The 14,928-nt window shown below is 46.8% G+C and overlaps 1 protein-coding gene and 1 long non-coding RNA gene across 5 annotated transcripts in view; one reads left to right on the top strand and one right to left on the bottom strand.

Annotated features, from left to right (window-relative positions):
- The window catches only part of LOC121357101, a 68,094-nt gene extending 65,107 nt beyond the window's left edge, over positions 1–2,987 (bottom strand). For 2 of the 3 annotated variants that reach the window (XR_005955684.1, XR_005955682.1), the window contains exons 1-2: positions 2,739–2,983; positions 1,630–1,736 (exon numbers count right to left, since the gene is read on the bottom strand). This is a non-coding gene — a long non-coding RNA (uncharacterized LOC121357101). Of the gene's footprint in view, positions 1–1,629; positions 1,737–2,335; positions 2,442–2,738 lie in introns of all 3 variants that reach the window. The other variant, XR_005955683.1, reaches the window with a different exon arrangement.
- A 63-nt stretch (positions 2,988–3,050) lies between these two features.
- The window catches only part of RALGAPA2 (Ral GTPase activating protein catalytic subunit alpha 2), a 96,402-nt gene continuing 84,524 nt past the window's right edge, over positions 3,051–14,928 (top strand). For both annotated transcript variants that reach the window (XM_041474097.1, XM_041474098.1), the window contains exons 1-3: positions 3,051–3,249; positions 7,890–8,000; positions 8,479–8,528. In XM_041474097.1, the coding sequence (XP_041330031.1) occupies positions 3,144–3,249; positions 7,890–8,000; positions 8,479–8,528 (267 nt within the window). In that variant the 5' untranslated portion in view covers positions 3,051–3,143. The remainder of the gene's footprint in view (positions 3,250–7,889; positions 8,001–8,478; positions 8,529–14,928) is intronic.

Raw genomic sequence — 14,928 nt, forward strand, 5'->3', positions numbered from 1 at the left:
GCAGCCCGGAGGGCAGTGCCAGCACTGGCAGGGCAGTGCCAGCAGCCTGGCGGGGCGGGCACTGCGGGGACAGCCTTTGCAAGGTCAGCCCTTCCCTTTGGTCTGTGAGTCTTGGCTCAGCTGTGACACCCCAGAACTCTGAGGGATGCTGGTCTTCTTCCCGTGGGCCCAGCCAGGCAGGCAGGGTCCTGCGTGAGGAGGGATTTTCCCAAGGAATACCGGACCCCGCTGCCGTGCCTGTGCTGGTATTGTCACCTCCCTCAGGTGACACCACACGGTGCTGGGGTGTCACTGTGATAGTTTATGAAAATCCTTTCGCTAGGATTTTCTCCTAAAAAGCTGAGAAGCCTCAGAAAAGAAATGTAAACAAGAACTATCTGATTGCTGTAGAATGTAGTCTAAAGATAGTTTACCAACAAGCACATCTTTGATTGGTCTCATGTGAATTGTTTTTACTTGATAACCATTCATAGTGCAGCTGTGTCAAAGCTCTGAACAATCACGAGTTTTTATTATTCATTTCCTCTCCTAGCCTTCTGATGTATTCTTTTCTCTCTATAGTTTACTATAGCTTTAATACAATATTTTTAATATAATATAATAAATCAACCTTCTAAAAAATAGAGTCAAATTCATCTCTTGCCTCATCCTGGGAGGCAAACACATCGAGACTGGGGCCTTTAACAGTTCAGTTCTGCCACAAGTGATTACTGCTCTGTTGCCTGAAGTGACTGCTTTATATAGATTTTACCTCAGATCCTGAAAGCTGAATGACCAAATCTCTTTCAGGAAATTATTCTACCTTAAGCGCTGGCTTTCGGAAATGCATCATCTGACTTTCTGGGAAATTGCAAATGTTATATTGTTAGAAAACACAAGTCACAGGACTTCACAAGTGGTTCTCCTGCACAGGCTGAAGTCACTGCTGCAGGTTTACTGGCATTCTCTGGCTTGTGCTGTCCTACGCCAGCTCCTAAGTGAATAATTTGAAAAATTATATTTGATGATGTTTGAACTCAAAAGGAGAGCAAGGACTGTCCTAGAGCACTGTGATTCCAGGCATGGCATCTCTGTTCCCTGGAGCTTTTCACAGGCAGCATTTCCAGCAGACCTCAAACCACTGAGTGCCTAAAGCTATGCAGTTTGGTGCTAAGCACCATAACGATGCCCTGCTTATCACACAAGGTGTCAGACATCAGAGCAGCTGTAGCACCACAATTCCTGAATCCTGAGCAATGGCTCCTTTTTTAACAATGCAGAAACATGAAAAAAAATGTGGAACAATCAGAAACCGCTAGAGGAGACAAAATGGAAGCTGTTAGTTTTGTAAATCAATTAAAATAAAAGGGAAGGAAAAAAAATAAACAAGAAGGAGCCAAGACTTTAGCCACGTGCTTCCTCAGCCAAGTGCAGAAATTGATTTGTGCCAATGGAAGGGGAGAGCCAGAACAGCCCCATTCACTGTCCTCAGGAAGCTGCTGATGCTGAAATCACACCACATGACCCAAAATTTGAGACAATTGCTGGAGAATGATAACTGCTCCAGAAGGAGACAGTGTGTCATGGAGTGATGGGAAGGGTGTGCTACAGGAATTACCTGGGATGGGAAGGGTGTGCAACAGGAATTACCTGGGATGGGAAGGGTGTGCAATAGGAATTACTGAGCTGGGCTCCAAAGCAAGGGATGAAGTGACAGCAGGGAATTCTCTGTGGCTGACTCCAAGCATTCAGCCTTTCTGTGTAAGAAAAGGGATTAATCAGTTTTTTCATTTTCAATGCCGTCCAACATCACTACACATCTTCCTGACTCCAACAAGTGATTCCTCACTTCTCATCACAGGGTTTGGTGGCACAGCCAGCCCTTGCTCTGCCCCTTCCAGAATCCAGCTGTGCTGCAGAGGGGGAGAGCCGTGCCATGCTCAAAAGCAGGGCGTGCAGGAGCACTGCCTGCAGCCCCCTCCTCCAGCCTGCTTCTTTATTTATGTATTTATTTATTTATGTATTTATGTGTCCACTGTAACTTCCAGGCAGAGCCTTTCCCTGTTCCTGCATGCACAGGGCCATCCCAGGGCTGGAGGAGCTGCAGCAGAAAGGATTGCTGAGAGGGCTCAGGGGAAGTGAGATGTGGCAGTGCTGTGTTTTCTGCTTCCAACAACAGTAATTCCTGCGACATTTTATTTTCTACACCAATTCGTGGCTGAAAAAACAATTCCTATGTGACACGTAAATTGATTTTTAAGCCATTTTGTTAAAAACTAAGAAGCATATACGCAAGCCACTTCCCTGAAACCCCTTGTTTTAGTTTTTTAGGCCCACAGCCTGCTTTGAAACTTACTAGAATTTACTTTTTGGCCCAGGAATTTTACTGAGAGCATCTGCTGGCTTCTCCTTCTGGGATGGATCGTGCTTTTGCTGTGTACGAGCCTGCTCTTTCACCTTCCCTGTGTGTAAAGACAATATGTCTTTATATATTTATATACTCACAGTGCAAGTGATTATACAAAACCTGAATGTTTTCCAATGGAGATCTGCACTGGGAGAATTTTTTCTCTGTGAGGATGGGGTGGCCCCGGCACCGGTTGCCCGTGGATCCCTGGGAATATCCAAGGCCAGGCTGGACGGGGCTTGGAGCACCCTGGGATAGTGGAAAGCGTCCCTGCCACGGCACTGGAAAGGCTTTAAGGACCTTCCCACCCACACCTGCGGTTCAGTGATTCCATGACAAACCAAGAGCCTACCTAGGAGCCAGCTCCCTACGGCGCCTCCATCCCAGCTGCCCTGCCGGGGCATTCCCGCGGCTCTCCCGGGATGCTCCGCTGCGCATCGCGGGGGTCCCTGGAGCGGCGCGGGGCCCCGCCGTGCCCGGGGGCTCCGCCCGGAGCTGCCACCGGTGGGGCCGGGGGGTTCCGGGGCTCCCGGGAGTTTCCGAGAGGATCCCGGGGGGTTCCCGATGAGTCCCAGGGGGTCCCGGGGCGCGGCCTCCCGGCGGCCGCCCCGGTGACGTCAGCGCCACGCCGCGGTGACGTCAGAAGCGGGGCGGGCGGCAGCTCCCGGCGCGCCCCGCGCAGAGCGGGGGGCGGGAGCGGCGGCGTGGGGAGCGCGCCCGGCGCTGCGCCTCCATCCCTGCCCGCCGTGCCGCCGGCATGTTCTCCAGGAAGAGCCACGCCGACGTCAGGAAATCCACGCAGAAGGCGCTGGACCCCAAGCGGGACGTGCTGACCCGCCTGAAGCACCTCCGCGCTCTGCTGGGTGAGCGGGGGGTGGGCGCGGGGGGACGCGGCCCCGGGGCCCTCAGCCCCTCGGGGGGTGCCCGGGCAGAGCCGCGGCCGCGGGCGGGTCTGCGAGCGCTGCTCGCCCTCCGCTGCGGTGTCTGGGAGACAGCAGCGAGCCCGGCGTGGCAGCTGTCCGTGCTGTGGGCAGAGAGCCTCCCCACCCAGCCCGGGCTCTCTCCGCCGCAGAGGCAGCCCCGGTGCGCGCCCTCCGTGGGGAGAAAGTTTGGGGTGCCCGGGGGAACTCGCGTGTGCCGCTGTGCCGGGTCTCGCCTTGGGCTGGGCGCGGAACCGCGGGGAAACGCGCAGCCCTGGTCACTTTCGGAGATAGGCTGTGAGAAACTCTGCTCCTGTCAGTGACATCAACTCGGGGCTCTTTGCTGGGTGTTTAAACTCCGAAAGAAGTGGCGGGGTGGTGTTTTGTGTGGTTTGGGGCAAGGCTGGACGTGTCTAGGGGCGCCTTGCAGGTGATGGCTTCCACCCTGGGGCATCGTGGAAATGAGTTCCCGCTGTGATCCTGCTGGAGGTGGAAAGCCGCCGATGAGTTCCCGCTGAGATCCTGCTGGAGGTGGAAAGCCGCCGATGAGTTCCAGCTGTGGCCCGCGGTTCGGGAGGGTTCGGGTGGCCTCTGTTCGCTGTTCAGACGCGGCAGGGGCCGGGTCTGCTGAGGGGAAGGGGCTGTGCCCGGTGGGTGCTTCCAGGTGATGCCGCTTTGTTCCAGGTGCGGGCGATCGTCGCCGATGTGCCGCACTTGTTCCTCGTGAGCTCCCGAAGGAGCTGACTGGGAGCAGCCGCCCTGGGGGACACAGCATCGGGTACATGTGGCCTCGTGTCACGCTGTTGGGTTTGGTGACTTCTCAGTTAAAGGTGTTTGTGGTCGCTGTTCCGGGTGCAGGCTGTTGCAGGGCTGGCAGGGGCTGTGGTGTGTCCAGCTGCCCGGCGGGTCACTGCAGGCACTGTCCGAGCGGCTCTGGGTATGCTCCTGACAAATCTGCTCTTGGCAACATCGGTGTAAACATTCGAGGCAGCACGGGAGTGGCTTCTGGAAGATGCTCTCTTGATAGATACCCTCGCCACGGTGTCTTCTGTGGTACTGTTCAGCGCAGAAAAGAACTCCGCACGTGGGAGTTGGAAAAAAAATAAGTCCGGCATGTAAAGCTTTTGGTATAAAGGCTCAAAAGAAAGTAGTTTGATTTCTTTTTTTTTCTTCTTTTTCTCCCCAGATGTGTCTCTCCTTGCCCTGGCCAGGGGTAGGAATGTGTGTGTCTGTTTCTCCAACTGCTTCCCTCGGGCCACAGTGCCACACGTTCCCCAAATAGCTGTTCCTGCTCTCCCGTTTCCTTGGGAGATGCCAGCTCCTCTTCCTTTGTTAGTTTAAATCACGGGAATTTAATTATAAACAAAATGTCAGTTACTCTTCTGTGATCCCACTGGTGCGGGAGGATACAGATCAGAGGGAAGATGATCATAGGGGAGGGATGAGCAAATGGAATGTGTGTTTCCATAAATAAGGGCTCATGTGAGCTTTGGATTGCTTCAGGTCCCTTAGTGGCACCTATGTAAGTTTGTCCAGTGCCCAAAGTGAAATAAAAGAGTCCACTTAGGTTGGTGTTGGTTATGACATCTCTCAAGCCTCCAATGGCCTTTGGAATCTTAGTTCCAGCTCTGTGGGGTGCTCTGTGCACATGGCAGGACAAAACACTACCCAGATCGACAACAGGAGTTAAAATTGGGTGTTCAGTTATGTTTGAGACGTGATCAGAACATTTCCCTTATTTCTGTATTGCTATGGAGATGTACTCATGGCCAGAACTTCTGTTGAGTTAGTGAAGTTCTAAATACAGTTTGTGGAAGTGCCAGTAGTGTGGCCTTTTTTTTTAAGATAGACTTAAAAAGCAGTGACCTGACAAAGAGTGGTGGGGATGTACAGATTTGGCTCTTCCCCACTGCCTGGCCACAAATGAAGCCTCTGCTTTTTCCCAGAGTGGTTTCTGTGGGACTTTTGTAGGACAAAAACGAATTGCTATGCCTTAAGAATTTTTTTCTGTGGCTCTCCTTGGGTAAAAATATCCTTTTTATATTGAAACTTCTCTTTCAATAGTGTTTTCTCCTTGGGCACAGGAGTCAGAAGTGCTGCTGCTAACAGATGTGGGATGCTGCTTTGTCCAGTGCTTTCAGCCTTTTCTCTCTTGAGCAGTGGGCAAATATGTAGGAGACACACAGAGTTAAGACTAAATGTGAAATTTTTAAGGTTACCAAGTGCAAGCCTTAATTGTTGCCTTTAAAACATATCTGTTAGGAAAGCCCATGCTTTCCATGGAACTGCCTTGATCAGAGATGGGATAACAAAGGAGAGTAGCGGGATTTTGGTTCTGGCACTGCTTGGCCTCGTGGTTCTGTACAGCTGCAGGACCAATACTGGCTGGGTAGAAACTTTCATTTACAGACAGTCAAAAAGGGGATGTGTGCAGACTTCCTGCTGAATTCAGGGATTGTTCTGTAGAGCTTTTGTGACATTTGAGGTGTTAACATAATTTTGGAAGTTGTTCCAGTTGGAGGGCCGTTTTGGTAACGGGCTGTTTCATGCTGGCATACTTTTTTTGAAGATAAGTAAGAATTGTGCATTATTTCTGGGGTGAGGCTGGTCATAAAAGTTTATCATTAACCAGGGTGTGGCTGCAAAATTCACTTCATCTCCTTTAATTTTTTAAGTACTTGAGGATTAAGAGAGCTTTGAGAAAATAGCATAAAGTGACTTTGGAAGTTCATGGAATTAAGGGATCATTTCTAACAGGTGCCTGTGGTAACATTGGCAGTTAACAGGAAAATAAAAGGCAAGTCCATGTGCTAAGGACAGGCTTAGTGTCCCCTCTGGGTTTTTTTTTAGTATGAGGAAGAGCAGTGAGAGTTTGGCAATAGACTCAGGCTCTTACTAAGTGGTACCCGAGTGTAACACTAAATTTTAAATTTAATGGTACAACGAGTCAGTGTCACTGACAGTTATCCAGTGAGCTCACATGTCCTGTTTATAGAGAAGAAATAGGGTGTGACCCTCCTGAGTGTCTCCGTGTTTCCTGAATGTTGCTGCAGCAGCTGCTGTCAGGTGTTAGCTAGACTTGTGAGCTTGTCCTGTGTGGGAAAGGGGGAAATTTTTTGGGTTTGGGATGGCTGCTGGTGCTTGCCTGAGGTCTGGATGCCTGTTTGCAGCTGTAGTAACCTGGGAGCTGTCTGGGAGTAAATATAAAAACAGACCCAAATTCCTGCAGTTCAGCACCAAGCTTGCTGCCTCATTTCCTCGAGTGCTTCTAAGTACTCCTTCAGGCAGTGCTTTCCCCCAAAGTCAGGGTTTTATCTTGTTATCTCGAGTGATAAATGGCGCAGGAAACTTTCCCCGATGTTTTCCTTGTAAGAAGCAGGAACGAGCCCTGCTGCAAGTTAAACACATCTGTGAGAAAGGGCTGTGGCTGTAGGGATGCAGCTTAAATCACACTCACCCGTGAGTCACCACCGAGATGCCACATTTAGAAAAAAAGGAGGATTTGCTTTCTTGGTGAGGCAGTTCCTTTCTCTTCCCTCCGCAATTTAGAGGGAAAGTTTCCTTTTTGTTTAGATTTTAATGACCTCATTCCCTCATATGAAATCCCTGTAAATGAAAGCCTTGTTTTCCCCTGGAGTTGTGTTTAACAGGATGCATTCATGGGGAGGAATAATTGCACTTAGCTTGTAAATTCAGACCAGTAGTTTGCAGGAAACAAATATCACGTTAAAGAGTTTCCCTGCTCTAATTGTTTCCATAGTACAAGCAGCCAAGCAGAGCCTTACTGCTGGAAAGGTACTAATTTAAATAAAAATCAGGTTGTCCAGGGCTAAAGTTATTATTTCTTCTATAGTTGTGGGATCTTATTGAGCCTTCTTGCTGGAATCAGCTTTATTTTGGGTAACAAATGGGTTTCTTGCAAGGTGAGGCTTCGATGAGATGTGATATTAATTTTGGCCCTTCATCCTTTTCTGGGGGAAATGACCCAACTTTCCTTGACCAAATCAGTTGCAGTAAAGACCAAAGGGAGGGAATTAATGTGTGTTTAGCAAGTGTCAGGCTTAGAAAACAGTGGACTTTTTTCTTTGTAGAAAATAAACTTATTTCAAATTTCAGACCCAAGTTAACACTTAGGAAAGTGCTACATGCTCGAGTTGCCATTATTCTAAGAAATGAATTGAGAATATGCTGTTTTCTGGCTTGATCTGCTTGCCAGATGAATGCAAGAGGTGAAATTGCATCCAAAATTTTTTGCTAGTGTTTTTCTCCAGCAGTACCTGCTTGTTTTGATGGTACAGAGGCCATTTGGTTACACTAAGCTGAGACTCAACCCCTTTTTTTTTTTTATTTTTTTTTTTTCTATTTTTTAGTGGAAAGCAAATGAACCAAAGCCCCACTGAAGACTCTCATAAATTCAGTGAAATTCTTTGCAAGGATGGACTGACAGTTTAGTACAGAATACTCAGTGAACTCACTAAAATAGCTTTGTATTGCATTTATTTCATTCTCTAAAGCTAAATTTGCAGAATGCCTGTAATTCTTGTCTTTCTGCTCTTGTGTAATTACCATGTTCCTCTTTTCAGATATTGTGGATGGAAGTGACCTCAAGCAGTTTTTTGACAACAATTATTCTCAAATTTATTTTATATTCTATGAAAACTTCATAACACTGGAAAACAGCTTGAAACAAAAAGGTAAGTTTTAGAGTTTTTCCAGCAGCTGTTGGTCAGTGTTCCATAACTGTGCTCCAGGGCATTCCATTAAAACCTGTCCAATGGTTGTCTAGTCCTCAGTTTTCTGTATTTACACTAATAGTTTCCTGCAGTACAGTGTGAGTATTAATCACTTCAATTTTATGGTAGCAGGAGAGATGAGCATGGAAAATCACTCTGAAATGAGAGCAGCAGCTGATCACATTTCTGGGTTCCTTTCAGCATTTACATACCCATCCTCTCACCTTGCTCCAGGTGCCTGCAGCTCCCTCTGCTCAGCTGAGACACAGCCAGAGCAGAGAGAGACACTGCAGCCTGGGCACAGCTCACACTTGGGATCTTTGTTTAAGATGAGAAATAAATTTAGTGGCATTTTTGACTTCAGCTGACCAGCAACAGCCTCATTCTGCAGTCTTTTATTGTATGTTTCTGGCAAGCAATGTTGTTTTGTGTCTTGCAGGGAATAAATCACAAAGGGAGGAGCTGGACTCCATCCTCTTTCTTTTTGAAGTAAGTTTTCCATACCATGAAAACTAATTTGTGTTTTAAATATCACTGTCATTCTGTGCTTGCTTAGTGCTTTGCAGTGAGGGGTGAAACCAGGTGTCAGTCACCTGAGTTAAGAGATGTTATCAAAATGCCCTGGAAATCCAGCAAAAAAAAAAACACCTCTATCCTGGGCATCTGGGAGCTGATGCTGTGGAAGGAAGCCAGGGGTATTGGTGGAATTAGGGAGCACTACTACAATCAGTAGTTGCGTTGCTCTGTAGGCTAAGGCTTTCAGAAAGTCTGCTTTCTGTTGTTTCTTTTCTGGTTTAATTAAAAAAGAGTTTGCTCCTGTGTTTCATGGAGGGCCAGTTCAGAAGAGCAGCTCCTTCCCCTCTGTGTTTATTTTGCATGTGTCACAGCAGGAGGCTGGGCTCTGCTCCCCTCACATGGAGGCTTCTGTTGTGATTCCAGTGTTGGGTCTTGCAGCTCAAGGGAAATAAAAGGGCAGGAGCTGTCAGCTACTGCACATCAGTTTGATCTGAGTGTGTGAAATGCTGATTTGCTGATTTGGTTTTTCTTGTTCAGTATAACATCTTTCTTTTCCAGAAGCATATCCTTCCCTCCTGCCCAGCACCGGCATCAGAGCATTGGCAGTGTCTGGGGGAGAAATGTTACCTAATTAACTTTTGCCTCATCAAATTAGGATTGCTTTAATTTAAGCAAGAATAGTATGGGATAGATCATTTTCCAAGGTACCTCTTTGACTGGAGTTATTACCTAAATGTATTTGGATGTGAAAAAATATCCCTGGACCAGATGAAAGCCTGACACATAAAAATGTTCTTATAATGCACACTGAAATTCTCAGCTTAAGAGAAACTCTGCCTCTGGTCAAAAAGGTCTGGCAGTTAATTAGGTAAATAATTGGCCAGATTTCTCTCTTAAGGTTAAACACACATCATCTACTGATTTCATTCTCTTTTCTTTATTTCTTTCTCTGTTAGTCCAACTACTGACTTTTTACCTGAGTATTGCATCATAGAAATGTCGTTTTTGTTTCTATTTTGGGGTTTGTTTGGTAGGAAAAAGCCCTTCAAATTTTTAGTGGAACTCTAGAAATTGAAGCTAAAGGTTAATTGTTCTCAACTCCTCTCACTTCCTCTGCAGCACCCCCCAGACCCTCAGAAGTATGTGGCTTCATGGTTTTGCATTAATGAGTAGTTTGTGGTTGAAATGGTATTTATAGTGACAAGAAGAATGATGCTGTTTAGCCTAATATCCCTGTTGTGGGAAAAATGGCCATGAGAATGATGACATGGAATCCTGGGCTTTTGTGACCTTCAATTCTCACTTTGCTGTCTCCCTTTTCCTCTTCTCCCTCGTTTCCCCCTCAGTGAGACCACCTTTTCACCCTGAGATCAGAGTTGTGCTTTCTGCTCCTTGTGACATTAGCGCAGGTCTGCTCTGGGGTTGTGCCCGAGGCACTGGCACAGAACACAAGCTCACAAATTTGCCAGGACTCTTTGGGGCAGGAGAAACTCTTCTTCCTCCTCTTCCTCCTCAGTGCCCAGCAGAGAAGGTGTAGCTGTGCAGGTTAATGGAAGCTCGTTAATACGCTGGGGCCTTGGATAAGGAATGACATTTCTGTGCCTGTGCCATTGAATAGGAAATAGCCAATGCTTGCTCATCTGGGTGGCGGGAATAACTGGGCATTCCCAGGGCTTGGAAAGGGGTGGTCAATAGCCACCCCTTAATACTCCTTAAAAGTAGTGGGTGAATGTGCTGTCTGAAGGAGAAAAAAATCAATGGTTGTGTCTGAAGCAGGGACAGCCTGGTCACCCTGGGGGAGAGGATATCCTTCCAGTGTTTGTGTGGGATTCAGAGTGGTTCCCTTCATGGTGGGGATCTGCTGGATTGAATGTGCAGTCCATGGAGAGCTAACCCTGGGTGGGAACAGCCCGAGAGCCTCAGCACAGGACAGGGAGTCAGAAATGCCAAGTGATGAAACATTCATACTCCAAGCCATAGGAAACAGAACTAATTGATTGTTAAGCTTTCTGTGTTTAGTGTGATGTCAGTGGGAGCCAGGAGGATGCTGCATTTTCTGCTAATTAGCTAAATAGGTAGTTACTTAGGATTAGCAAATCCTGAGTCCCCATGCTGAGGGTTAAGAGCTTAAAAATCAATAAAAATATTTATGAGGGAATTGCTGCCTTTGCCTTTCCTGGAGGTTTAGTGGGATCGTGCTGCTGTTGTGGAGTGACACCTAGTGTGTGTATTGGGCAGCAAAGCTTTTCCCACAAATCCTCTGGAAACTGACTTGGCTTGGTAGTAATTTATGGAAGTTCTAATTTTACACATAAGCTGCACAGCTTGGCCACACAGCAACAACTTCAAACAACATGTTACTCAGAGAAGAAATGTTAGCCAGCAGGGAGGAATGCCAAGGGTTAACTGTTGCAATTAATACTGCAAAATGCTTGGCTCTAACTCTGTAAGGTGCTTTGGCCTTGTCTTTTCCCAGATAGATACTTGTGAATTGATATGACAGCAGTACTGTTATTTTTTCCTGTTTCAGCTAAAAGCCCAGAATTATGTGACACACAATTTTTTTCTGTTGAGGCGTGGCTCTATCTGTTTGCAGTGCATTTGCAGAACAGGTTGCTGTTGTTTCTTGTGAACCTCCTCCCTTTTGAGGGAGCAGCTCAAAACCTCAGATTTGAGGGCAGCTCTGAGCCGTGTGTGTCACAGACCTGCCAGGAGGTGACCTGTATTTATGTCCATTTTCTGGCACCAATAACAGTATTGTTGGTTATATATATCTATTTGTGAAAGTTTGGGTTTGTATTTTTAATAATGAAGTGTTTTTTCGTTTTTGCAGCATCAGGTACTGTTTCCTCTGATACTGTAGTTTTTAAATCTCTTAACGAAGTAAAAGCAGATTGATGGTTTTGAGATACATGGATGAATTTCTTCCCATTCTCTATAATTTTTCATTAGTTAAGAACAGCCACATCTGTCGTGCTGATGGTGTCATAAAATGCATTCCACTGGTCTGACAAGTTCACTGGATGAAATGTTTTACGCTCAGATTTTTTCAGGTGCAGAAAAGCTTCCCCAAGCCTGTGTTTTGTGTGGAGTTTGTGGTTTCTTGAGCCTGGTGCAGATGTGAATGCTGAGTCTCAAGCTCAGTAGAGTAACAAAGGGGCTTTTCTGTTTATAGCAGTAAGAGTGCTTATAGCTCTACTTTTCTACACATAGAAAATTACTTTTGGAACCATTTATGGTTTGTTCTGCCATAATTCCAATAACATTGCTGCTATTCTTAAAACATTCTGTGGTAAATTCTAGCTATGTGTTTCAAATATTTTGCTTCAGAGAGCTTACTGTTTCTTGTTATGCCTGGGGCAGTGATAAGTGCCCTGTGTGCTTTGGGCAGACATTTTCCCTCAACAAATAACTGTAAATAATTTATTAATGCAACAAATGGAGTATCCCTTCGTTGAGATTGAGCTGCTGCAGGCATGCTGACTCCATTGGCCTCTTGGCTTGTCTGACTCTGTGACTAGAGGATGGAAAATTTCTAAATTGATGCAAGTTTTGGTAGTTGTACACCCTGAAACCGCCAGCAGAGCACAGAGGCCTGGGAGAGCTCTTATGCCTTGACTTGGCTTGAAGCAGATCCACCTGCCACTGAGTCCTGGAAATTCTGAATCCATTCACGTGGCTGCAGGCTTGCCCTTGGCACTGCTGCTGGTTCTGCCTCCAGGAGTGTGTTTGCCCAGCGAGGGCACCTTGGGAGTGGCTGCCATTGATCCAAGACCAGCCTGGCACGTCCAGAGCAGCAGAACAGCAGTGCTCATTGTCCCCCTGTGGCTGTGGGGGTAGGAAACATCCCCTGGGATCCCAGGTGAGGCTTGGCCCAGCCTCAGCCTGCCCTGTGTCCAGCAGGGCGGCCAGCACACAGTGATGGGCACAGAGCTGCCAGTCATGGTGGGATTCAACAAGGGGGGCAAAAGCAAAAGCCTTTTAAAAAGAAATAGCGGTTTTGGTTAAGTCACAGTGAGTCTGTCAAAAAATGAACCTTGGTGGTTTTTATTTTGCTTCAATAAGAGAGACACAGCTTTCAAAAAGCAGCATCCTGTGTAAACTAAGATTTAAACTTCACATTATTCCTAGTCATGCAGGAAGTCCAAACGAAAAAGAACTATGGATAATCAGTTAAAAGAACTGACAGATACCCTGATGTGTTGATCAGTAGTAATACCTAATTTCTATTTCAAGTGTGTTATAATGGATTACCATATAGATGCAGCAAAGCACTAAGCATTAAATAGATCTATGTGTTTTCTGAAAAAGCAATATTATTTTGCACTGTGGGGTTTCTTAAAATATTTCTTATTAGTGTAGTGTGAAACTAGAAACAAGATGTCAATAGCCAGCTCAGATTCACAGCGGTGTGGCTGACAGCCTGGGCTGGGGAAGGGAGGGGAAGAAACTCTCATTTGTTACATAGCAATAGCAGTGCATGTACTTTAGAGCACCAGGGGTGGGGAGGGTGTACAAAATGTTGCTGGAAATGTGAAGTTGCAAAGGGAACAACTGGAGCTGGTTCACAACTTGTGCAGTTTTGTGTCGTGCTGCAACACCCCCTCAGTCCGGAACTGCAGTGCTCAGGGCAAAAATCACCAGCTGGAAGTTGTGCTGGTGGGACTGGGGCTCAGCTTGTGACCTTCAGAATTTATATTTAATGACGTAGACTTTGCACCTGGGTGATTTCTTTTTGCATTGCGGGAGCAGACGTGGGCTCTGCATCCGTGTCATTTGGAGTGGCCCTGCTCTGCTGCAGAGCTGTGCTGTCTGCAGTGCAGGAGGGGGACAAGGTTGCTTTTTGAGAATGCCTGCTTGCTGTGGGACAGGACCATGCAGGTGATCAGTCACACCCTTGCATTTTTTCAAAATACATGTATTTATTGTTTTCATGGTTTTGATCTGCTGAAAAGGAAAATGCAAGGGAAGTGACTTAACTGTCTACGTTTTTTTGCTGTGTCAAAAGACTTTGGGTTATGGGAGCTTTTCTCAGATAGGAACTTCTCTCCTCTTGCTCATGGTTTGAGCCCTTGAATGGTTTTTGATTCAGTCTCCTGACAAGGGTGTTGGATTCTGTGTTTTGTAAAGACAGAAGAATGGTAAGCATGTTGTTTTCTGCCCTGACCCCCTCAGTTTTGTGCAATTTAGAGTTTAGGCTTGTTTTCCCTGCTTGTTGTTGAACTGTTCAGCAGCATTTGTTCTTCTGCTTTTCCCTGGATACAACCTAAAGTTTGCTGAGACTTGGATGTGAAAATTGTTACCAAATTCTTTTTCAAATGGGCCTTTATTACAGAGCTTTGCACTTTTCCAGCCTATGCAGCTCGCGCCTTGTCATAGCTCACTTTATAGAAGGGAACTTCGTGTTCAAATTTAGATGAAACTGTGTAACAGACTAAAACAATGGAAACAAAATATGTGTGGTTGTGTTTTGTTTTCCATGATAAATATGCCAATGTATGAAGCTTCCTTCCTTCAGTGTGTCGTGTGAATCCAGCCCAGTTTTTGTTGCCGGTTTGCCGTAGGGTTTTGTTTCCTGGAGCTTTTCCTCGCACACCTCGGGCACACGTCTTGTGGTGAGCCTGGGCACAGACCCAGCTCCCACGCAGAGCTCCTGGGTTAGGTTGGGTTAGAAGTGTTCCTGGGTTAGCTTAGGACTCCTTTCTGCCCCGTGCCAAGTTAAGTAATGATTAATGCCAGAAATAGTCTGGAGGAGTGGGGGGCTGCCAGTGTTTTAATGTTTAGATGGGTAATGATAACTCTTTGTCCATGGATCCTGCAATCTGATTGGCAGAAGCCTGGTGCTTAACTAACAGGTAAAGCCCCAGTGTGAGTCATGGCCTCATTTTTAGCCAGTCAGATCCTTCATCCCAAGCATTCCTGCTGCCCACGGACAGGGAGCTCAACCTCTGGACCCTCTGCTCCCGGGGTCCTGCTGCCACGGTGTGCTGGGGAGGGAGCTGGGGGAGTGGCACTGAAACAAAATACAAGGAACATGGAAAGGACCTGCCTGGTTTGCGTTTTTATTCTGGTTAACCTTTCAGAAATGCTATTTACTGTGTGGGGAGCACATGCTATGGTGAAGGTGTGGAGGAGGACCAGACTGTCTGTGACCCGAGGTCTAGCTCCCTGTGCCCACGAACTTGTCATGACTACCATCCTCTGCTGCGGAGAAAGGAATGTTCCATGTGCAAAAAGACTGTTCTGAGTGTTGAATATAATTTCTGAAGCCCTTTATTGTCAAAAGCAAGAGGTCTGTCCTGCTCCATGTCTGGAGCACACGCTCTGGCAGCGGTGGTGACTCTGTCACCCAGCTCTCAGGAGTGGCCCACAG

The sequence above is a fragment of the Pyrgilauda ruficollis genome, unplaced genomic scaffold (genome assembly GCF_017590135.1).
Source record: "Pyrgilauda ruficollis isolate IOZ18807 unplaced genomic scaffold, ASM1759013v1 scaffold31, whole genome shotgun sequence".
Taxonomy (NCBI): domain Eukaryota; kingdom Metazoa; phylum Chordata; class Aves; order Passeriformes; family Passeridae; genus Pyrgilauda; species Pyrgilauda ruficollis.